The following is a 25,605-nucleotide window of genomic DNA, read 5'->3' as shown; positions in this document are numbered from 1 at the left end:
TTTGGGTAGGAGAACTATGCCGTTAGGTACAGGTGTATGAGAGGCTTATTTATCACTATATACACCCTTTGGACCTTTAAAACTTTTATCATCTATTAAAAAATAGATTATTTTTTAAAACATCTGAACTCTGTTCTTACTAGCTTTCAACTTAAAATAGATTACATGACTGACAACTCAACTATGTCATAAATCTTTCTATTCTTAGAACCCCTTATGCTTCAAATTTCTAATTACATATGAAAATAAACCAGAGAAAGAATTCTTTATAACTTTCAGTAGATACCTGCAGCCTTACCTTAAATATAATAACAATGGGTATATCCTCTGACAAAGTATTATGCCTCAGATAAAATCTTCCTTGTTTCACAGCCATATTGGTTCTGCTTTTTTTCTCATGGGTAGAGCTAAAAGGAAATACAAATTGGTTAAACTGCACCCCTACTTAAGTTTCAAGTAAGTAATATACAGTAGCAATGTTCATCAATAAGGTTCAACTGATCAATAACAATCAGCAAGTCCTTCCTAATAGCTGCCTTTTAAAGATGCACGACCCTTCTCCTGCCCTTGCCACCTCCTTGAACATTTTAAAACACTATGAATGTTTCTTTAGCTTGAGATTGTGGTGGAAGTGTCACGAGTGAATGAGTGTCATTCACCAAGTCATTTTGACCTACTTCATTTTGATTTCACCCGAACTGCTTGGATCCAGTGTGAGGCATATATTGATAATCAATTTTATACACTTAAAGAGAAACACCTTTTCGAAATGAGCCTGAATCATGAGAAAACTATAAAGAAATGAATCTGTATGCCAATCATCCAATAAAACATACTTATAGTTTTGGTATACAGTGAGGTCAAAGGCAATCTTCTATTGATATTACTATTAGCTATAAAATTCCTAATGAATTTAAAAACATTTCTAAGCTTTCATCAAACATAACAGTAACACATACTGATCACCTATACTGTTACCCAATCTACTAAAATTAGCTCTAATATCCTACGTACTAACACTTGCTCTGAAGTGCTATCTCTGAATCACATATGAGAAAACCAAAGCTCAGAGAAGCTATATAACATTCACCCAAGAGCCTCGCAGCTAATACACAAAAACTGTGGGATTCAAAGCTTGATTGCTCTGGCTCCAAAAGTTGCATACAGTGGGAAAACATGTCTTGTAGAATTATTAGATCTGGGATCAAATGCTGGCTACCTCTGATGAATGATGTGACCTGTCCTCAAGGCCTGTTACTCAGCTGTGAAAGGGAGATAATGCCACTTATCCCGGAGGATTCAGCTGACAAATTACTATGTAAAGCACCTAGTACCCTGCCTGGATCCTAGTAACTGTTCGATAAATGGCCATTATTGTTAGTGGCCTCTCTATCAGAAAGGAAAATGCAAAATCTCTGAGTTAAGCAGATCGTTATAGGTTGCCAGAAGAAAAACTCTATTACATACTGACATCTTAACTATGTCACAATTTTTTTCATTCCCAGAACTCGTTAGCCTCCAAATTTCAAATTACATATGATAATAAACCAGAGAAAAGAAGTTACAGATATAACATAAGGGATGCTGTTGTAGAATTGTGAGTACACTGTGAAAGAAGCTGGTTTAAAAAACCAACAAAAAGATGTTAATTCCATGAAATTAGTTAATTAAATGTTAAGTATAAAATAGTCTCTGATTATATCAATAGGAACAATCAGTAATAACCTAATTCCTAATAATAATTAGGAATACATATGGAAATGGTCAAAATGGAAAAGGAACACGAAAAACTGAAGTGTTTTTCTATTAACATAAGATTCTACATAAATAAAATAATGAGTGGCCTTTCAGACAACGTCTCACACTTTCATCAAATTTTAAACCAATACTCTATGCTTACACAATAAATTGAACACGGACAGTTTAAATATTTCACTGCTTATTATCCAGAGAAATAGCTGGGTATTTCCATATCAAAAGATAGCCATCTGATATTAATGGCATTATTACTGTTTCTCAAGAACACCGTCTCTGCTCCGTACCTGGTGACTGAAGCGCCAACTGTCCCTTTTCTGTCAGCCTCCACAATGATCCTGTTCTTAGACAGCTGCTCTTGGATAAGAATAACTTTTTCTACTCCCTTGACGATGAAGTAGCCACCTGCCCAAGGAAACAAGAGAAGCTTCACCACCTAGTCTTCCCACACTGTGTTTGAGCAACCTCCTGACTTAGAGGGTCTCGTCCGGGGCTTCACAGCGCAGGCCGTCACTTAATTCAAAGTGGATTGCTGACACTGTTTTAGGAATTGATGACGGTGTTGGTATATGATTTTATACATGTGAGGCGCAAGATAATAAACTTCTCGAGAACAGGAAATGCATCATTAGCACCTGACATATATGAGGTGAATGAAAAGAACTTGTTACATAAAATAGTCTTCAGATTTCTTAAGCAGAAAAATAGCTGACGATCTTCAACATAAACTGAAATTTTTTAACAAATCAGTGATAATGGTAGACTAAGACTAGGTTTTAGTACTGGGCCATAATACTATATGCCCAATAAAGCTCATAACATTATCACATATACATTTTTGCACAGAATAGAATAAAGTGAGACTTCATTTTACCTTCAGAATATAAGCAAAAAGAGGGCAATATATTTGACTTATACAACATTTTGTTGTAATCTAAAAGTCATGTTCTTTGTTAATCTCTTTCTAAAACCTTCCGTGATTCCACATCAATGCAACTTTAAAGGAATAAGATTAAAGCAACTGTAAATTAAATCAATGTGAAACATGAGTCAAGGAATTAAAAAAAAACTTCCTATTAAGTGCTAAGCCTGAAACTTTATAAAAGAAACTGCCTAAAAACAGGTACAAAAATATCATTTTTAATAATTTAAACATAAGACTTCTTTTTTGCCTCTTTACTGCATTTAAAACAGCTAAAAATCAGATGTATGAGTCTTTTCAGACCAGCTAACAAGTAAGTTTATGAGATTAATGAGCATAACCACTAAAAGAGCATAACCACTAAGCAAAAGACAAAGAAAAGATCGACAAACCACAGCAATAAATCAGAACTTGGGAGTAAAAAAGTTTTTAATCTGAAATAAAAGAGGAAACTATATCTTTGAGAAATAAAGTCTAATAGAATGAAGTTGGAGCCAAATTTCTGGATGTTTGTAAACAATGTTTTATCAAAGTTCACTAGAAAGCAGATAGGCTGGTATTGTTTTATGGAAAAATGTTAAACAACAGAAAAACAAAACAAGAAGTGGAGTACAAATCTAAGGAATCGCACATACCTGGATCTAAAGGACATTCATTCAGCTTGGCAAACTCTGCAGGCGTCTTCCCTGTAAGAACACAGTTTGAACTACGCAGCATTATGGGCATTCTGTTTAAAATAAAACAAAAGGAAATATTACGTAAAGATAATCACTGGCAAAAAAGGTAAAAAGACTATGAATTGTGCACTGTATACACACATCACTAAGGGGTCTGCATTCCTCTTTGGCATATCAGAAAAGGCAGAATGGTAATTACAGAAACAGCCAAGTGAAACAAATGAAGGATCTCCTTAGGCACACGGTGCTACTACAGATAATAAAACTCCAATCTCTGCTTCCTTAAACTTTGGACACAGGCTTTAGTGAAAGTCAGAAATGGCAGCAGAATTAAAATTTGGCACAACAAAAGCACCTAAGTCAGGGCGGCTGATCTGATCCAAGTTAAAGCTTTCTAAGGTCCTCGTTCTTCCCAGGAGAAGAAAGATACTGATTATTTTCGAACTTTGTTAAGTATGCATAATTTCTGAAGTAAACATAAAAAATGAGAAATACTATAACTGACTTTCAATCAGTTAGGAGACAGTAAGAAAAAAAAAAAAAAAGAAAAACTTCCAATAATCCGAAAGGCAAGAAGAGAAAAAACTGAAACATATGAAAAACTAGATAGACTAAAAGTACAAAATAAGTTGTCAAGAATATATATCAGTATCCAAATATACCATTACCATAATATATGTAAATGAACTAATTCTCAGGCAAATTTTTAAAATATCTAGCCATATGAAGTTTATCTAGAACATAAGAACATCAAATGATTAAAAAGAATTTAGAACATAGAATGCCAGAAAAATAATAAAAAGGAAGCTGATGTGGCTATAGTAAAATAAATTTTATTATAAATTTTAAGGCAAAAAATATTACAAAAGGGAGATAAATGCATAACAATAAAAGGTTCAATTCACCGGGAAGACCTAAAACTCTAAACTTCTATAAACCTAATATCGTAACTTCAAAAAACAAAAATACGTAAAAACATAAGGAGGAAAAGATAAATCCACCATCCGAGGGGGACATTTTAACACATCTCTCCTGGTAACTGAGAACAAAGAAATAAAAAAACCTGTGAAGATACAGAACATCCACGCAACACGTTTCACCAACTCGACATGAAGAAACGCGCGGAGGACGACGCAGCAGAACCAGAACAGCCCTGGCGGCCCGACACTTGGGAAACGTGCGAAAATAAATCGCTCTCCATGAAGCCCCCGGAAGTGATGCACAGCACCGATTTGGGAATTTTAAAACATTCTTCTTAGTAAGTCGTAGGTTAAAAAAGAAACCATAACAGGAAGGTAGGGACAGAATTATCCTCATTTCATATAAATACTGCGATACGGGAAACAGTTAAACTGCCAGGAAACTCAAACTTAAAACACACGTGACTACACCAAACAGACCATCCCGTGAAAGGCCACTGAGATGTCGTCTTTCCCCATGTTTCCTTAACAGTCTGGGCTTACAGGAAGTGGAAGCACTGTCCTCAACTTCAGATAAAAGATTTCACAATTAAAAAATAATCACCACCACAAGTAGCCAGACACTGTTTAAATGCTTTACAAGAGCTGCCTCACTGGATCCAGAACACAAGTCCATAAACAAGGTACCACTTCCCACCATCTCCCGATGAGGAAATGGGGCACAGGTCACCTCACAGGGCTGAAATGCCGGTGGTGTGGCTCCTATAACTGATGATGTTCTCACCTGCCAATGGGTAAAGCATTGCGGATGATCCTCTGGCTGCCTCGGGTATATTCAATATCCACTGTAATGGGGGCAGAGTACGTCATGTCCCGCAAACGGCACTGGAAAAAAATCAGACAGTTGCTGTTCCACCTCTCTGGAAACCAAAGGGTTCCAACAGCCTCAAAAGCTCCTTCTCTAGAAGTATGGCTCACGCTGACCTTTGATCTGTCTGCGGAACACTTAGCTGTTCCATGTGCTGCCTCAGGGCACTGGGAGTGATGAGCCTGCCTCTCCCCTAAGGGGAATGATGCCAGTGATTAACCTAGACATCGCCACACCATTCCTGCCCCTGCCAGCCCAGAAATGAGATAAATCTGGTACTGACATTTTTTGCACTGACCTAAAGCCATCAGCATTCTGCTCCTATATCTTTGAAGCAAACTGGGTCCATGGAAGGTAATCAATGAGGCTGGCTTATTGAAAATAGTTAACAAAGTATGTACACACACAAACGAAAAATTTAAACTATTCTTCCTTTTATCCTCTAAATAAACAAAACTATATCACACAATTCCTTACTAAGTGACATGGCATAGCATGAATCATTTATCACAGCATTCTAATGATTCCTGGAATCATCTGAGAAACTTTAGAAATTGTTGGTGTGCACATTAGTTTTACATGACAATGACTTGCTAAATGATGCCCTTGCCTGAGCCATGATCGGAAACAGGAAACCCATCAGAATCTTCCTATGACTTCCTCAACATATTGATGGTTAGCATGTGGCTTATAGTCGCAAAAAGAATTTCTCTAAACGTGAACTATGTAATTCATGGTGCTGAACCCTCTCTCTGGCTTCTAGTGAACCAAAGGTAGTTAAATTTAAGCTTTTTCGAGCTTTTACAACAGTGCCTAGGATTTTAAAATATTGGATATTCCTATTATTGACCAATAAAAATTACTTATCTTACATTTTATTAAATCGAGCCTCCTCAGGCCAGATCAAAGGCATGATGGCATGGCAGTTCAGAGTATGGTCATTACCAGGGTTCGAATACCAGTTCTGCCACTTAAGTTTTAAATAACCTTTTTGCATCTCCATCTCCTCCAATGTAAAATGAGGATAAGAATAATTTTAATTCCCAAGAGCATAAATACATATTTTAAGAATGCTACCTGGTACAGAGTACTATATAAATATTATCTCATTTTTATTAATAAAACTAATGTAATGCCCATGATAGGCAAGCATTCATGAGTTTTAACACACTCATCACTTAAAGTGGAGATGAAATTTGACAGACATGGTAAAAATTGGCACCCTCTCCACAGGCCCCGAACTCCCTCCGTGGGCATCCTCTGTCCCCCTTGTCCTCTCTCTTACCACTGGAGTATGACTGCAGGTGGAATCTGCAGTAGCTGTACCCCGTGTGTCCTGCTGTGGGTCCCAAGACTGGCCACCTACCCCCTCTCCCACTCCCATCTCTCCAAGAGACAAACTCCCTCCAGGAAATCTTCGTGTCCTCTCTAATTGCAATAATACCTCTGCTTTCTTCAACATCAGAAAGAATAATTATGACAACTGTAGCCTCAGCCTTCTTGAGCCACTTCTCCTTTCCCTGAACTCAGTGATATAGTTTAGAAGTGACTTGGGAATTGCTAATTGGCTGCCCAGTTCTCGAAAGTGTGGCAAGTTCTAGCAAAAGGGAATGTGTGCGTGGCGGGGCTAGGAGGCGGGTGGGGGGAGTGGGCAGAAACCTTCCAACATCCCACAGTCCTCATCGCTTCCTATTTAGAGCAACTCCACATATTCGCCTCACCTGCCTGATCCTTCCAGACGTTCAAGTGTGCAGCCCCTGGTGTCTGTCGCATGGGTTTTGTTGTTTTAATCTTTCCACGAGAGCATAAACAATTTGAGGAAGGACACGTGTCTCATTTCTTTTATATCTCTCAAAGTTGAGGTGCAAGATAAATGTTCGATCAATACTCGGTGATTAAGTAACACCAGAACTTACCAATATGAAACGTGTGGTTACTTGATCATACTTCCTGTTTAACCTTCCCTCGACAATAACCGTATACTCTAACACCTTGTTTAATAAAGCTTCCCGGCCTATCTTCCCTGATTGCTCTTTTAGCTTTAAATCAACAAACCAGATAAATCTACGAAGATCATTCTACTCTCTGAATTAATTCCCAATTATGAACACTAAGTGGAAGAATTTGAAGACAAATCTAGAATCTGTTAAAAACCAATACACAGGCCTGTTTTATAGCCCTCTGTCTGTATTTCTGTTACAATCATGGTATTTAAATTTTCATCTCATCAATCTCTAGACCTCACGCTCCCAAGTCCTTGTTCTCCACACCTGACACAAAGCCTGCTGACCTTCAAAACATGTTCTATGCAAGTAACCTCTGCAATAAACTGCACCATGCCAGGCACACTGGCTGGTGAGGGGATGGGACGAGACCGCTGAAATGTTCAGAAACAACAAAAATAGAACACGGTCATATAACAATGCAAATTAATTAGGATCACACGACAAACTACATAGTACAGAATTGTTTCCTAGTATAATATTTATAAGCGCTCATTTATTTTGGTTATCTATCTCATAAATTTTTTTCCTGTTTTTAAATCATCTTTTAAGAGTATACATTAAGGGAAGACTCTCTGAGCTAAAGCACACAAACCCAATTAAAATAAGATTGACAATTACCTCATGAGGGGACACTGGTCTAGTTACATTGAAGCTTTCTTCAACATCGGGAAGGCCGACATAGATATTAAGATATCTGAAAAGCAAATTATTCCATTATCAATTATACTTCTCCAAAGAACATACAAACATCTTCCTCCCAAATACAAGGATTATGCTTTGACAAATGTTTATCTTGCTAAGAATAAACATACAAAAAATTTAAGATTGGAGATCTTCTTGAAGTGATAGTACAGGCAGCTTTTACAAAGGAGGGAAAATACTATCAGAGTAGCTTTTAAGATGCAGTGTAAATCTCTTTATAAAAATGCTGGAGATAAAAATGATACTTAATGAAAAAAAGGAAAGCGCAAAGGAGGATCTGTAGTGGCATGCTATCATTCATATAAAAAGAGGATATGAGGGGAAAAAATACATAAGCTCATCCGTGCAAAAGAAACAGAAGAAGGAGAAACAGAGACCCATGAGATCGGTCACCTGCAGGGAGTGCCTGGGAACACAGTAGAAGGAACTGGCAGGAGAGTGACAATTTCCTGAATATCCTTTTTTTTTCTATAGGTCTAACTCTTACCACTATAATAATGTTTCACATATCCAAAAATAAATTTCTAATTAACATCAACCAGGATGTGAGGGTGTGGGGGGAATCCAAACCTTACTGTGTTACAAATGAATAATATAACTGCACTGAAAAGGGGGGCGGGGGCAGAATAAATAACTCTGGGAAACAGTATTTTGATTGGACACTGTACAAATAAAGACAAAAAAGGAGTGTATAAATATTATACCCTAATTAGTAAATTTTATTCTCACAGAGGTATGAGTTGAGAATTCTGAAGCTATTTTATGTATATTCCAAGATTCAAAAAAATAAGTAAATATCGTGTGGATAATGACAGCCAGATTTCCCAACGTCAGGAACAGAAGTTACAAATAAGGAAAAAGAGGTGGTTAGAATGTGTCTTATAGAGTTGGATTAGAATAAATATCAGTAGGCATGGTTTTTAATACACATAAAAATGGATAGGATACAGAAACATAGTTGTAGGTGTATGCATATGTTAACATATATACATTTCCTTTGGAGTATTTAGTATCCATATCTTGGTTTCTAAATACTATTCTCCAAAAAAAGGGAGCAGGGCTCCTTGGAGAAATGGTTGATTTGAGGCTGGGACAGGGAAAATAGTAGATTAATCACATCTCAAGGTACTTAAAAATTAACAGGGGCATACTGAAAGGACATGGGAGTCACCTTGAAGACACTATCCATGGCCAAAGCCGAGACAATTTGAAAAATAAATGATAGCAATGGATTATGATCCACAGAATAAAATAAACATCTATGAGTTTATATTGATATAAATAAAACTACAAATAAATGAAGAGAAAAAAAAGCTTAAAGTAAATTTCAGTAGTAATGTAGAAGGAATGATGGAAATAGGGACCATTGGGTAACTGTTAGAGGCCAGAACTACCCAATAATGTATGCTAAAATATGATAAGAGATAAGAAATAGATATTTGCATAGTCTCAAAGGATCTCCCCATAAGATACTTATTAACTACAAAATGAAAAATAGGAACTTTACGATGGGGAAACCTGGAAGATACCACCTTAATCAAATAACAAAATTAAAATTGCCAGTAATAAAATACATCGGTGTCTGTACCCACTGAATGTGATGCGGTAAGAATGGCACAAAACATCACTTCTGTGCTATTCTTGCCAAAAAATGCATAACCCAATTTAATCATGGATAAATATCATCCAAACCCAAATCGAAGGACCTTCTAAAAAAGAGCTGACCAGAATTCGTCAAGTCTCAAGGTCACGAAAGACCAAGACAGCCTGCCACCTACTGGAGGGCCACTGAGCGCTGCTGGGGCCCTGAATTGAATCCCGGGCCAGAACGTCAGTGGGAAAACTTTAAAGAAGGTCTGTGGATTATTGATAGTATTGTATCAAAGACAATTTCCTAGTTTTGCTAACTGTGCTATGGTTGTGTAAGATGTTAAGATTGGCAGAAACTGGGCAAAGGATAACATGGGAACCCTTTCTACCATTTTTGTAATTTTTCTCTAAGTCTAAAATTGTTTTAAAAAATTAAAAAACCCAAAAAGTTTCAGTAACATCTCAATCATAACTCTACTTGATAGGATTAGATAAGTTAAAAATTAAATCAAATTAGTAAATTTAAAAAATTAATAAATTAAAATTTAAAATTAGTAAAATTTTTTTTAATTAGTAAATTAAAAACTGAGCACTTGATCTTGACAATTAACTTATTAACATAAAGAATTATTTTAAAGAGTTTGACAGCAACTCTATCCACTCTAAACAAATGTTAGATATAATCGAAAGAACAAATCAAGAGTAGTCAATTCCTTACTTTAAGTACCACATGGGGTCGGCATCACTTGTAACCTTTTCATTGGCTTTCATGATCTTCTTTATCTGCAGTGGAAAGAGTAATATCAGGAAAGACTGGCTTCTAACTAATTCTTAGCTGCGTCTATTTCTAAGTTCTGATGCTTACCTCTACGTTAATGAAGTAGTTAAATGAATCTATGTGCTGTTTCACGAGGCCTTTCACCTAAACAGAAAAAGCGAAACAGGTTGTTAGCAACAAAATAGCAGATTACGTAATAGACTCTAAGGTTGAATTTTTCCTCCAACAATCAGGATGATCAAATTTTTCTCAAAACCAAAGTGAGAAAAAAAATCTGTGAATTTTGCTTAGTAAAACTTTATATTTCTGTGTCCTCATTGCATTTCTTCTCCACCTTACTACAAGGTCCTCAAATCTTATTCTTATTGAGAAGCATCCTGACTTTTGGAATTCAAGATATGAGTATCTGAATATACCTAATGACTTCCCATAAGCTAATAAATAAGGCAGGATTTTTCTCTACATATTTTGAATTGTCAAAAAAGCCAGGAAAAAAAATTTAGCAATTAAGCATCATCTCTTAACTCTCAAACAATGCCTATTTTCTTTTCTTTTTTTTGTCTCTCTTATCTGGGCAATTTTATGACTTTCATATTATCCAAACTCTGGTCTTTTGTATCACTTACAGAAGAATGAGGAGAGGAAAAAAATAAAATTGTATTTGAAACTGCAAGCAGAGTGAAACTCAGGGAACTTAATTAAGATCAGGTCCCAGCGAGCAGTGAAGTCAGCAATGACAGCACAGATAGCGCCGTGCGCTGCTGCGAAAAACGGGGAAATAATAAACGCACAGACTCCAAAACCTTAAGATGTAAAAAGGCTATACGTGTTCATTTTCTCTACATTAATCTTCAAATACAATTAGTTTAACACTTCTGGAACATTCCTGACAGATAGATAATCACAGAATCTTTGCTTTAATTACACTTCCTTATTAGGGATCTCACTGGCTCACAAAGCAACCATCCCATTTTGAGCAGTCCTGATTGTTGGGAGGAAAAATTCAACCTTATAGGGTGATTTGAGGTCTGCCTTCCTCAGGTCTCCACTCCCCATGGACTTAATAGTCTCCTCTGGAGAAAATGTCTGTTCTAAGACAGTCCATTTAGTTATCGCATCTCATTTGCGATCTTACTTCCAGGTTGAACAGGCCCTTCATTCTCTCTCAGATGCCATGTCTTCCAGATCCTCCAGCAGCCGATGGCCTGCTCCTGGACGTGCTCTGGTTTGTCAATATCCTCCCTCACTGAGGGCGCCCTGAACTCACTGACAACATTCTTGACAGTCTCACCACCATAGAGGGCTACTACCATCCTCATTCTGAGTATTATACCATTGGCTCATTGACTAAAACTCAAAAGGTAATTTTCCCCCAAAAAATGCTGTTAAGTCAAGCACACCCCATTTGGTACTTGTGCAAAACTAAGGACTGGGATTTGCATTTGTCCCTCTTCTCTGCTGTCTCCCAGTCTAACACTCTGAGCCTTGATTATGTCAGCCAACAGCACGGGCAGCCGTACGAGCTTTATATTCCTGTCTTCAGTTATGTATTTAAATCTTCATACTCTTGTTCTTAGACGCAGAGATTTCAAGGTGGTCTGAGTAAAGGAGGATCCCAACTTTAAATGAACGAACGAATGAATGAAATAAACACAGGCTTATGCCTCTACTGAGTTCTCCATCTCTTCTTGTACTGTGTACCATCGACGGTCTCCTCTTTTTTGAATCATAAACACCACCCTGTCTCTTCTGCTCATGCACAGTTCCTTTAAAACAATTTATAATGACAATAAAAAACTCACCTGGACCTTACTACCATTTTATTTCATTCTTGGTCACTCCTCTACTTAGAAATTCAATAGTTTCCTATTGCTATTAAAAAAAGAAAAAGCTAAAATCTTTAAAAAGGCGTTCAAACCTCGTCAGAAACCTGGCCCTGACAGCTTCCCAGCATCACCTCCCAGTGCTCTCCACTCTGCCTACACCACAGAACTAAGTCAAACAAAACTCGACTCATTTTTCAGGTCTCCGTTCTTTCGCTTAGCATAACGCTTTCAAGATTTATCTGTGTTGTACTATGCTCCAGCACTATTTTTACCGCCAAATAATATTCCATTGCAGACCATATTTTATTTCCCCATCCATCAGCTGATACCCATTTGGGTTGTTTCCACTTTGGGCTATTAGAAACAATGCTACTATGAATATCTGTGAACAAATTTTGCGTGGACACGGCTTCATTTCTCTTGAGGAAATACCTATGAATAGAACTGCTGGGTCATAAGGTAACTCTGTGTTTAACCAACTGAGGAACTGCCAGCTGTTTTCCAAAGCGGCTGCAACTTTTCACATTCCCGCCAGTACAGCATGACCGTTTCAGACTCTCCACACCCTTATCAATACTTGTCATCATTTTCCTTGTTGACAAGAGCATCCTAGTGGGTACCAAGAGGTGTCTCATAGTGTTCCTCCCTGCTTCTTAGCATAAGCTCTTTAAAACTGATGCCCAGCACTAACCCTATATTCAGCAGTTCTGGACTATCCACTCATCTGTTCTAGCCAAAGAGGCCACTGTTTCCTATGGACCCTGTGGAGGCTGCTCTTGGGCACCTTTACCAAGCCATGCTCTCTACACCTCACCTTTCAGCTGAGTTCAGTCCTTTCCTCTTAAGATGCACTTTATCTCACCTCATTGGGAGGCCTGACCACCTATGGCATCACTCTTTTGCCGACAGCACTTGGTTTGTATTATTCACGTGCCACGCTACTACGTATACTACTTTCTATCTCTAAAATTAGATTACCACTCCCCCAACCCGCACCTCATTGGCGGGATTCCTTGTATTTCTAAAACCTAGTTGTACATAGAAAATGTTGGTTATAAAAACATAATCTTAAAAAAGGTCTTATTTCTTGACTTCACTGGAAAAATAACTAATGATTATTAAATGTTTATTACCTTTAAAAATGCTGGAAGCAGCCTCCATTTTTCCTGTGAATCAAAACAATAAGAGTGTCAGAACTCTGTGCTAGCAACCACAATACTTGTCTAAGTTATTTTAATGCACCAAGAATTACTCACTTTAAAAGAGCAAAAGAAAGTAAATCAAAGCTAAAAGAACAATTTTTACCTGGGAACCGCTTTTATAGAAATCACATAGGTATGTATGTGCATACGTGCATACCAATATACATAAATCCCCCTGATTTCTTAGACTATCACTTAATCTCTTCCTGATGACTCAAGATTCCAAGAGCTCTTCATCTTTATTTTATTCGCATGACACTACCGGAGTTAGCGGGTTTGCCAGTTTGAGAAAGGAGACGTAATTTCTAGTCTGGTAGGGAAACCAGGTCTGTCGAGTTCTTTCTCACTCCCGTTTGTCGACTAGCACATGGTCAGAGCTCATTTCACAGCGGCAGAGGACAGTGCATATGGTGCTCGCACCCTGCACCAAACTGCTGTGAACTGCTACACATCTTGTGTTCCCAGGCCTGCTACTTGCACCTTCCTGAGGCTGTAAGTAGTCCACCACAATACGACTCTTGAAGAGTCTAATTTGTTAATGGGAAATCTGACAAATGGGTAGAACTGGGCCTAAAGTAAGAATATAGTTTCTGAATAAGGGCCTAAGAACCATGTAAGGCCTTGCAGCAACTGTAAAATTTTTGACTTTCACTATGAGTGACGCGAGTAGCATTGGAAGGTTCTTAGCAAAAGAGTGACATGATAATTTAAAACTGAGCTTAAATTTTAAGGTTGAACTGCTCAGTTGAGAAAAGACATGGTTAGAAGCAGGGAGATCACTTAGGAGTTTATTACGATACTGCAGGTTGATAACAGTACAGGTAGTAAGAAACTTAGCTAGGAGACACAATGTGACGTTCAGGCCAACAGGATTTGATAATAGATTAGATGGAAACTCCTAGAGAAAGAGGAGTCAAGACGACACCTTAGAGTTACCATTTATAGAGATGAGGAAGTGGGAGGCTGTCAGGTTAAGTGCGGAGGGGCTATCAGAAGACGTGCTGAGTTTGAGATATCCATTAGACATTCAGGTGGAGATGTCAAATAAACAATAAACAGGAGTCTTGATCTTGTGAAGAGAAAGGCCTCGTGATGTAAGCTGGGGAGAGGTCTGCAAATAGATGGTAATTATAGCCATGTATTGGGTGAGACCACCTAAGGAGTGTCGATGGAGAAGAGTTCCAAGAGGGAGATCAAAAGCACTCTGACGTTTAGAGATGAGGAGCAGAAGGCAGATTTAGCAAAAGAGACTAGGAAGGAGTGGCCAGGGCAGACAACTGAGGGAAAGTAAAAACTTCTTTCAAGAATAAAAGGAAGGTTAGGGTAAGGGATATATGAGAAATCTCTGTACCTTCCTCCATATTTTGCTGTGAACCTAAAAAGCTCTATGAAATTATTATGTCTTAGAAAGAGAGGGAGGGAGTCAGGCAAAACTAATCTATGATGACAGAAATCAAAAGGTCGGGAAAGACAGAAAAAAGAACTTTCCAGGGTGATGGAAATGATTCTACATCTTGTATTAGGTGGTGGTGATTTGCGAATATATCAAAACTAATGTAATGGAACTTAGTACTCCTGCATTTTATTGCAGGTAAATCTCTCTACTAAAGGGAATGAGAGAAAGATTGGGAAGAATAGAAATATCTTGGAGGAGGCAGGTAGTGAGGGGCCAGGAGGAGAAGCTGGAATAGTTATTAGTGGCCAGACTGAGGAAGGCCTTAAAAACAGAGTAAACACTTTAGATTTTGCCCTAAGAGCAATGGGCAAAGACTGAAGTTTAACCAACGGAGTAACATGATCATCTGCGTATGTTTAAACTGATGGCTCTGACCACAGAGCAAAAATAGATAGGCATGAGACAACTTAGGAGCCTAGGAAGTAAGAGATGACAGTAATCCAGACTTGAAGAAGAGTGGGAATGAAGTTTCAGATTTGAGCATATTTAGTAGGTATGCCCTTTCTTATGATGGGATGGTGGATTGGATGCAGACGGCCAGGAAAACCGTCATTTCTGAATCAGAAGACTGGAATTGTGGTTTTGGTTCCTTCACAACTGTGCAAATTCAGGCAAGAACTATAAATCCTTTAGGTTTATTCTTTCAGCTCTCTGGAGAAGCCGTGCAGTCACCAGTTAAGGATGAAGATGAAGACTCTGGAGTCAGCCTGCCAGAGTCTAAAGTCCAGATCAGTCACTTACCAGCCCTCTGACATTGGGTTAGTTAAACTCTCTGGGCCTCAACAGTCTTCATTGGCAATATGTGGTGAAAACAGTACTTATTTCAGAGAATTAAATGACATAATGCATGTTATGCTTACACAAAGCCTGGCACACAGTAAATGCTCAGTAAATGCTGGCTCTTAATATTAACTTTTCAAAAGTTAAAATTCAGTAGTGCCTGACGATCAGCAGCCATTCACAGACTGATTCTGGTGGGCTGACAACAGTAACTCGATCTGGATCAGTTGGCAAACTGATTATAAAGAGGTTCCTACAGTCCAGTAGGTTCACTGTCAGTCACTTTCCTGTTTAAACCCTTCAAGAGCATCTCATTGCTCCTTCGGATATTTACAAAACCTTTCATAATCAGGACTCCCACCTATCCTTCCTTTCATCTCTGCTCTCTTCCTCACTATAGTACTAAATTTTAGTTCCTCAAAAATATCAGATGGTCTTGCCTATCGGGTTTCATGTGTCCTGCACTCTCTACCTGAAATCTCTCTCCCCTGACTCTTTTCGAGCCTCATTTTTCCAGTTATCCTTTCATGCCAGTGAAGATTCTGAGGCCCAGAGAAGTGTGCCTTTCTAGGAAACAAAACTATGTCAACAGCTGAAGTTCATCAGGCAGCTAGCTCACCATAATGCAGTGATCCCTAACACCTGGTACTCTACTGAAAGCTGGAAGGCTACTTCCTACACAACAACCAGGCAAAAAAAAAAAAAGTAAATTTTCAGGGCGTTTATAATACGCCTGCAGTTCAAACTTGAATTCCAGGTTAAAAGACAAGACTACTGATGTGGGGTTGTCGGGACGATTTGGTTTTACCACTACTGTGCGACTTCACGAAAGTGGCCTAAATTCTCTGAGCCTCAGTGCCCTCTATAAGACCGCGGAGATGCAGTATGTCCCCCCAACACGATAAAGGGTCCAAGCCCAGAGCTAATCGCGGGGTTACTCTGCCCGCGTGGCTCCTGACAGATCGCCAGAGATCCCGGCTTTTCAGGCGCACGCGGCTGCGGGACAGGGAAGGGACAACCCTAGCCGAGACCCGAGCATGCGCAGGAGCCGCGGCCCGCCCTTCTCCGTAGCGACAGCTTTTGGGGCACCGCCTCCAAGGTCCGCATCCTGGCCCCTTCCGCTCCCCGCGTGCCCGGCCCTCACCTCTACGGTCGGGATCGGCGCAGCCAGCTGCTCCGCGCTCAGGTTTCCAAACTCCTCCGCCAGCACGTCCATGCTGCTCACGAAGAAGGAAGAAGCAAACAACTGCCACGCCCGCCTTCGCTGTCGCTGCGAAACGCAGCACCGCTTGAGAGCGGTGCGCGGAAGCCTAAATGGTCCCCGCGCGCAGGTTAATTGAACGTGCGACAGAAAGGTTCCGCATGCGCCGGACCTGAACCTGCGATGGAACCCGGATGTGGCGGATGCGAAGCCGGGAAACTGCGCCCCCTGGTGTCTCATGGAAGTCTCGTCCGGGTAATCCTAAACCCCAGAGACGAAGTTCTTTTCCACTTATTCGGTAATTGAGACCAATAGAGCACATTGGTTGCAATTTAAAAATAATTCAAAGAAAAGATTAAATGGATAATATGCGCAACTTGAGCCGCTGAGACAGATAACTCATTCGATTTAGTCTGAAACTGCAGATTGTATAGTATGGAAAAACAGGAAACTTACCAGATGCCTAGTAGTAGGGAATTTGGTTTTAAAAAAGTTATGGTACATGCATGTGATAGAATATTATTCAACTAGTAAAATGACCATTAAGTGAGGAGGTATTAACTCCCTACAACGTAGAACATAATAGGACAGCAATTAAAACTTATATTCTAAAAGGACTGTACGTTAGATCTAGGAATAAATATCAGATATCAGTACGTGAAGAAATTTAATATGAACAGGTAACATTTTAAATCGGTAGAAGATGGACTATCCAATAAATGCTGTTGAAAAAGCTGATAAGCCATTTATAAAAGAATACATTGTAACTGCTGTATGTATGAAATATTTAAATGCTAATGAACTTTAGAAGATGTAAGTGAATATATTCACGACAATGTGTTGAAGGCAACACAATTTATGGATTTCATAATATAATTCTAATGGTAGTTTTATGATTTGATGAAAATTTTTTAATTTTCTGAGCAGATATGTTAAAATTACCATGGATAGACTTTTTTTTTTTTTAAAACAAGATAGCAGAAGGCAAAGGCTTGGTCTCCCTTATTTAAAATGAACTCATAAAGCAATAGGAAAAAGTCCCACTGGGAAACAACGCAAAAGATACCAACAGTTATTTAATGGGTATGGAGTTTCAATTTGGGAAGATGCAAAAGTTCTGGAGATGAATGGTGATAGTTGCACAAGAGTGTGAATGTACTTAAGACCACTGAAAGGTATCCTTAAAAATGGTTAAAATGGCAAATTTTATGTATGACTGCAGTAAATTACGGAAATATACATTTGCCATTTTCTCATCATGAATGTATAGGCCTTGCACCAGGTTAGCCTAATTTCTGAATTCACTACCTCAAATAAATTTTAGTGCCTGTATCTTCTAAGTATAGTGCTGATGTGTGAAAGTAGAAGGGAAAGAAGAATCACCTCCAGCTCTTGGAGGCCTTATGCAGAGAGATACACTTTTGTATCATCCTTGTGAATTACCAGAGGCCAACCTATTGAGCATCTAGCCTGGATGGGGCTGTAACGTGATTTTTTGACAGAGATCTCAAGGTTGGTTCAGATGTGTTGGCTTTCTGTTCCAAAGTCCTCCTGGCTTTCTGCTATCAAAGTGGTTCTCCAGCTTTAGCCTGCATCACCTAGAGAGCTTGTTAAAACAACCTCCACTTTCTGATTCGGTAGGTTCGTTATGGGGCCTGCAAGTGTGCATTTCTAATAAGTTCCCAGGTGATCACACTTTGAGAATCACTCTCTAACATAAGATTTATCTCTTACTACCATAACCTCTTCATATGTCTTAGCTCTCCTTCAGACTGGAAGCTTCTAGAACAAGAACCGTCTTCTCTGTCTTCGAATGCCCATGTTCTAACTCACTGTTTGTTCCTGAATAAATTTATGTTGCAAAAATAATTTGGAAGAAAAACATGCAGTGAAAGATAATAAATTTGGTATTATATTTCACATTTTTTAAAATTCGAATTAAAAAAAATTTTTTTTAATTTGTCTTGGAAAGAGGAGGATATGGTAGCCATGGTCCCTGATTCGTACATGGCAGTAGTTGGCTAATGCTGAGTGGTGTGGGCCCTTCGAACACAATTGCCACAGTCCTACCTTCCTTAAACCTGCCTGGCCCCTGACCTATTGGCACTTGCACCTCCAGGTCAAATCCATGAATTCTTTTCTGATCTCCTAAGGGGCTGAACTTTTAAAGCCGAAAAGCCCAAAACAGTCTCCTGATTTCTCTGTCTTCTGCTGTCACATCCTTTTTCTGAAGTCCTGGTACAAAGAGACTGATGGTTTGAACTGACAGCTGGGCAATTAGGGAAGGGAAATCTCAGAGGGGAAAATGGTTGATATCGTGGACTGCTATCCCATCACTTATATATGAAATGTTTGGGTAACCAGATGAGACAGTGACCAATGCCATGGGGAGTGGGGAGAACGGCGGGGCACTGGTTAAAGGAGAATAAAAGGAAAAAGCAGGGGTGTCTAAGCTGGGCCTGGAAATAGTAGAGCATCAGTTTCCTGAGTGTTTACTCTTTGCCGGACTTTAGAATCCCACTTTATATGCATTCTCTGATTTAACGATGAACCCCTGGGGATTAAGTATGATTATCCCCACTTGACAGGTAAGAAGACTAAGGCTCATAGGGGTTAAAAAATTTGCCAGGCAGAGCTAGAATTTAAATTTATAGTTATCTGATGCCAGAACCCTTGCTTTTAATCATTCTTATAACACCACACTGAAAGCGGAGTGGGGGGCGGAGGATGGGGGAGGGTGGCAGAAGACGTTTCAAGCAGAGAAGAACAGTCTGAGCAGTGGCATGAGGGCTTTAGATGACATAATACCACGTTCTGGAGAGCGTGATTCTCCCATACGACCATCAAGGGACGTCTCTATAAATTACGCTAGAAAAACCCACCAGGGCTGACCATCTTTTGCCTTCATGTCACCTTAAAATTACACCTTCTTATGAGAGGCTTCAACCTGAAGACACTAGAAACAAAAGAAAAAGATTATCCTCTCTTCAAAACCTTCATGCATTCAAGCTGGGAAAAAATATGTATGATCCTGACTTCTATACTCAAGTAAATTCATACGAGAACTAGAGAAGGCCAGAACAATGTTGGAGAAAGAATAAGCGTTCTTCAGTCTGAAAAGGCGAAGGCAAAGGGGGAGTCCTTAAAGTCTCTTATTTCACAGACAGCAAGGTGAGGAGGAATGTGATTGGAAATCTCTCATCAGAGAACATTCTGCATTTTGAGTAAGACTAGTTAGTCCAAAAAAAAACCTCTAGCCGCCTGCCATGCCCACAGGCCTTTCTCCGAAAAGCCTTGCTTTGTATCATGTGACATTATCATCCTGCCAAAAGCAGTAGGGCCAGCAGTCTGCCAGAGACAAGCCATCTAAGGGAGCCAAGGTGGCTCGTCATGAGACCCCTACTCAGTGAGGGACAGTGGGAGATAGGCATGTCCACACTGAGTAGTGGCAAATAGACCCAATTGTATTCTCTCTCCTGGGACGTTTTTAGTTGAGATGAACCAGAAGGGAGGGCAGCCGCACAAAGCAGAAGCAGAGAAGTAAACACCACGTCAGCTCTTGATAGCAGCATGACAATGAGAAATACTTTTCATGGGATCGCCTAGGGAAACCAGTGCAGCCAATAGTTAAGAGCACACATTCCAGGGTTCAGCTCCTTGGGTTCAAATGCACTTACCAGCTCTGTGACCTTGGATGACCTCCTCAGCCTTTCCGAGTCTCATTTTGCACGTATGAAAAAAAAATGGTAGAGCCTGCCTGCCAGCGTGTTGCACAGTTATGTGATAACATTTCTATAAAGTGCCTCAGGTAGTCCTCGCCATATGGTCAGTGGTTGGTGGCTATTTGTATTTTATTATATTCTGAAAGAAAAAAAATTGCATCCAGGTTTTCCACCAAGTCTGTAAGAGCAGCTGCTGGGACAGATTGCTGGGTTTTCTTTCTTTTTCATAAAGCCTTCACACTAAACCCCTAGGTCCCTTTCCTTTGAAATCGGAAAGAGGCTAACAGAGTAAGCTTAGAAAGGAAAAGATAAAGCTTCACTTCAAAAACAGAGAACAAGAGGGCACACGTCGATAGTACAAACATACTCTCTGAAAGGTTAGGTTAAATTGTGGAGAATAAAGTTATAATTGATCAAAAGGAAATCAGAACATGTTGAGTTTTGTCACTATCCTTTGAAGTTGACATCAAGGACAATAACTGCAGCTTTCTACATAGCCTTGAGTTTCTCTGCCAATGACAATATTAGGCTTAATGAACCATGGTCCTGATGAGATATGACAATTTTTGTTCTTGTGTACTTAAATACTTAATCATCCCATCTCACAATACTAAAACCTCTTGAAGCTTGAAAGAGATTTAGGACTAATAAATTACAATTACTATAATGTATTCTGGCTACATTATGCTTTAGAATTTGCAGATGGGTTCAAGCACATTACCTCACTTGATTTTCACAATATTTCCGTGAGGTAGACAAGTTAGTAGGGTAGGTAGGTAGGGTAGAAAACCTCTGGGAAATTCAAGGAGATTAAAAGACTGGCTGAATTCATATAACTATTAAATCATAAAAGTGAACTCAAACTCAAGTCTTATGACTTTCAGTCCCATGTTACTTTTACTAAAGGAGTGGAATGTTTTGCGACTTAACATCCTCAGAAGTACAACAGGCTGAACTTTAGTTTCAAAAAGGGGTCAAACCAGAAGTAAAAATATGTTGTACAAAAGGTGGACTCCCCAAGCCCATGGCAGACTTGGCCAATCAGACACAGAATTCTCTTCTGCTGAGCCTGGATCTTGCTTCAAAATCCTCTCAACACAGCGCTCTGAGGAGCTACTACTAAAATCAGAGCAGACACATGATTTTAAACTTAGTTTTATGAAAAAGAAGGTTCGTGGGGCATATTCGAGGACATTGAACGATTATCAATATTTGTGTCAGCCTCTCTCTCCTGGGTACATTTCTCCTGACTTGCAGTTAGATGAAGGAAGCCACAGGATTCGGTTCTGGAATAGACCATGAGCGGAGGTGGGCAATCCTTTTCTTTCCCTATCTATGAGCGAGTGGAGAAAACGGAAGATGTCGGGGACAGCTGAGTCACAAGGGGGCTGAATGGAGTAGCACGACCCTCACTAACCCTCTCCCTGCTTTGAACTATAATTTGAGATATAAGGCTATGCTGAGGCCACTGTGACTTGGGCACTGTTTGTTCAGCTGTTCACATACTAATGAAGGTCGGTCTGCTTCACGTGACCATGCCATCCATGAATCATCTTTCAGTGTCATTCTCAGGCAGGGCTTGACTTGGGTGGTCTCCTCACACATTCCCTACGTTCAAATTGTAAAGCCCTTGTGAATGTACAATAGAAGGGATTTGTTTTCCTGCTCCTTAGCCATTTGGGAGAAAGCCCCAGGGGAGTCTTAAGAGTTAGCTACTCTTACCTCATTTTATCTCCTCCAAATTAGAGCCTGGGCACTTGACCTAGAGTCTTCCAACTGAATGTTAGTATCCGGGGCTCTAAATCTTGAGCAAATGAGGCAGAGAAGCAAGGACAGTCGAGAAGTCAATCTCTGAATCCGCACACTGAATCCAGCGTGGATGGAGTTGGCATTGCCTTGGCTCCTACCCATTTTTCAAGCCTGATTCCCCAGATCAAGTAGATTCTGTGAGGCACTGAATATCTATTCAATAAACTCCTTTCTGCTTCAGTTAGCCAGAGTCCATTTCTACTGCTTGAGCCATATGTCCACATGTAAGTGCCTGTATGCCTATGCGCACACACACACAGGAATATTCCGGCACCAACCGCAAGTGTTCTTTGCCAGGGCGAACTTTCCAAAAGGATAATTTATTCATAACATTCTCCTGTTTCAAAAGAGTCAATGACTTTGTTTCTCTCAGGACAAAGACGACACATTTTAGCACGACACCCCAGAACTGTTTTACCTTTCTGGTTTCACCTCTCGTCACTTTCTTCTACTATACGCTGGTCCCTGGGCCTGTTCTTGCCGTGCACTTGGCCTTTCTCTGTCCCAGCTTCTTGGCGATTTCCTGCCTATCCTTCAAGTTCAAGCTTAAGAATGACCTCCATGAAAGAGTTTGATGATTTTTCTTCTAGCACCACGTGTACCTGTTGTACAGCCCTTTTACACTTTCTTGTAATCGTTCACAAATTTGTCCTTCTCACTAGGTAATAAACTTCTTGAGGACAGTGTCTGTCTAGTCATCTATCTGTCACAACACCTAGGCTACTTCTCGGCACATAGTAGATGTCAAGAGGCGTTTGTTGACTGACCGAATGAATGTGACCCGATGTCGTCAAGGCTCTGATGATCAGCAGAAAAATCATTCTAGAACAAGCCCCGAGCTACCTGAAGGTGGTTCAGAAGACAGAGACACTAGCTATGTTGAAATAATGTTTAATGTTTAAAATTTAACAGTGCACACAATACATGTTTAAGCAGTAGAAGAATGAAAATGTGTGTATGCTGTTGAATAAAATTGGCATTACAAAACAAGACCATGTTAAGAAAACCTTAAAAGTAGAAGTAAACATTTAGGTAAAAACCAAATAAACAGCATGCTAAGGGATAAGATTTTAAAATCCTAGTAAATGTAGTTGCCTAAATCTAGACTTGAGACATTGAGATTTACTTTGCCACTTAAAAAAAGGGGGGAAAAAAAAGCAGAATGCCCTTCATTTTAAGTGTATTTTAAAAAATGTTTGCACATTGTTTTCCTGCTGGCAAATGCAGTATAATCAAGTATGTAAGAATACCAGCTGGATTCCAATCTGATCATTAAAAAGTGCACCTGGTCGTCCGGTTAAGGGACACAGTTCACCCCAGAAAGCGACAAAAAAAAAAAAAAAATCACACAACACATTAATGTCAGACCCTCTCTGCTGCCCATAGCCCCAAAGTGAACATAGTTGAAAACTAAGAGAAAATGAAAACAAAACTCTTCAGCACCTTTATGGTTTCTAAGCGTGGGAAAGCATGGGCAGCGTGGAAGCACAGGACGGGGGAAGAAATGGGAAAGACCAGTAACGTGCTCTCAGGAAGTTTCCACGTATGCACGGCGACTTACGTGGACCGAATGGCTGTTTTACGTATTGGTCATTGTGAGGGGGCAAAAAGTTGGCTTTCAAAATTTCTTCAAATTTTGGCAGATCCCTCCAAAATGTGAAGATTGAAGATAATTTATTCATGCAATCATCTCCGAGAACTTTGTCAAATAAAGGAGTAGCACCATAATGGTGGAGGTCGTGGTGAGAAGGGGGAGAGAGAGAAGGGAGGAGTCCCTCTGACTTCCGACCCACTCTTCCCCGCCAGCCTACGAAGGTTCAGTGAGTCTTTAGAAAACAAAACAATCAAAACTGTTGTAGGTGAAGAGAGCACTTTGTAGACTGAGTCTGCCCAAACTGTAGTGCCTCCCTTAACACTTCAGAAGCATGTGATTCCAGGTCAGGCAGATTTCTCTCCAATCCAATGACAGCTATTGCCAGCTGAGCCAAGTTTGCTTTAATGCTCAAGAATGTCAAATGGCACTGATACTTAGCAGAGCACCGTGGTCATAGAGGGGTAAGGATTTCATCAGCACAGAAGGCATTTTTTAGCAAGTTATAATGTTTAAAAAAATCCACATTTAAACTATTTGTTTTTGATCTTCACAGAGAATGAGGATCTCCTGGGCATCTCGTTTTATTAGCTTCCCTTCTTACAAGTAAACCAAACCATTCCTGCTTTTTGTAAAAATATTAAAATCTTATATAAACTTTACCAATGGCCTGAGAAATGCTAAGACATTCACTAAGAGATTTGTGCAAAATTGTTTCTCTCTGAGAGCAGGATAAATTACAAGAATGGACCAATCTCCAGAATAAAATTTTAGAAGAGATTTGTTTCTACTTTCACTAAATGAACAAGGGAGGTTTTATCTAAAATTTGCATATAGCTTTAAATAGATTTAATAAATTTATATTCTATGCAAATACTGACAATTGGAATTATAAAATGTGAACTGGTACATTTGTGGAATTTTAGAATTCATTATGTAAGTTTCTATTACACATTAACAAAATTTCGTTGTACATTTAAAATACGATTTTACCTACTTCATATCATATATTCAGAACATCATCTGCTTAGTTATTCTCGTAACTTTCAACCCTTTAAGTTGTACCAAAATTAAAAATCATTAGGTTTGAGAGTGACAAGTGAGAAAATACAACTCTTTAAGGGTTGAATGGATAAGCCAGATATAAATGCTTAAGAAAACGTAAGTATTATATAGGTAATAAAATTAATTACAAATTGCTTTCTGTTCATGAAAAACATATCTTCTGAACTTGAAAATGATGCATGAAAAAAGTCTATAGGATGGATGTGCGTGTCTTCTGCAATGCTAATATTACTGGGTTACACAGATTCGGGTTAACACTGCATGACGGACGGGACTGAGAATGTGCCACATCTGCAATGCCTTTGATGGAAACAGACTTGGTACCTAAGTGCTGGGTTTCCAAGCTTTTATCCAATGTCAGTCGCTTTAGTTAGCAGAAGCTGAAGCCTCTGCCTTCCCCATGGCTTCCTCACTGAAGAGCAGCTTTCGAAGTATATTTGCATAAAATGGTCCATACACTTGTTTGTTGAGATTCACGATGTTTGCATATTGACAGCCTAGCACTTCCAGCTCCTGCTGAATGACGGCAAGGCCTCCAGGCACGGGAGGCATGCATTTTTGAGGGCTAGGAAGACAGAGTAGGTTCTTCATGTAGAGCTGGATTCGTTTATCTGGGGGGGAAATAAGATATCTTTATCTGTCCCATTATTAAAGTCTATAATTTTTTTAAATGAGAATAGTAATTATGGTACATGAATTACAATAATATTCCCAATTCTTTACCTTCTTTGTATC

At 39.3% G+C, this 25,605-nt stretch overlaps 2 protein-coding genes and 1 long non-coding RNA gene across 5 annotated transcripts in view; 1 reads left to right on the top strand and 2 right to left on the bottom strand.

The window, feature by feature from the left end:
• Window positions 1–17,014, bottom strand: part of POLR3B (RNA polymerase III subunit B) — a 111,738-nt gene extending 94,724 nt beyond the window's left edge. For all 3 annotated transcript variants that reach the window (XM_036237416.1, XM_016148078.2, XM_016148080.2), the window contains exons 1-9: window positions 16,627–17,014; window positions 13,178–13,210; window positions 10,306–10,362; window positions 10,159–10,223; window positions 7,767–7,842; window positions 5,059–5,159; window positions 3,313–3,404; window positions 2,043–2,160; window positions 299–407 (exon numbers count right to left, since the gene is read on the bottom strand). In XM_036237416.1, coding sequence (XP_036093309.1) covers window positions 299–407; window positions 2,043–2,160; window positions 3,313–3,404; window positions 5,059–5,159; window positions 7,767–7,842; window positions 10,159–10,223; window positions 10,306–10,362; window positions 13,178–13,210; window positions 16,627–16,923 — 948 coding nt within the window. In that variant the 5' untranslated portion in view covers window positions 16,924–17,014. The remainder of the gene's footprint in view (window positions 1–298; window positions 408–2,042; window positions 2,161–3,312; window positions 3,405–5,058; window positions 5,160–7,766; window positions 7,843–10,158; window positions 10,224–10,305; window positions 10,363–13,177; window positions 13,211–16,626) is intronic.
• Window positions 17,015–17,559: 545 nt separating this feature from the next.
• On the top strand, window positions 17,560–23,558 carry LOC118613762. The gene is made up of 2 exons (XR_004955805.1): window positions 17,560–18,320; window positions 22,152–23,558. It is a non-coding gene; the product is annotated as an uncharacterized LOC118613762 (long non-coding RNA).
• TCP11L2 (t-complex 11 like 2) overlaps window positions 23,090–25,605 on the bottom strand; it is a 36,952-nt gene continuing 34,436 nt past the window's right edge. Inside the window, exon 10 of the mRNA XM_016148082.2 lies at window positions 23,090–25,481. Coding sequence (XP_016003568.2) covers window positions 25,237–25,481 — 245 coding nt within the window. The 3' untranslated portion in view covers window positions 23,090–25,236. The remainder of the gene's footprint in view (window positions 25,482–25,605) is intronic.

The sequence above is a fragment of the Rousettus aegyptiacus genome, unplaced genomic scaffold, assembly GCF_014176215.1.
Source record: "Rousettus aegyptiacus isolate mRouAeg1 unplaced genomic scaffold, mRouAeg1.p scaffold_m13_p_2, whole genome shotgun sequence".
NCBI lineage: Eukaryota > Metazoa > Chordata > Mammalia > Chiroptera > Pteropodidae > Rousettus > Rousettus aegyptiacus.
Note: the sequence above shows the minus strand (reverse complement) of the source record. Positions and strands in the feature narration are given on the sequence as shown.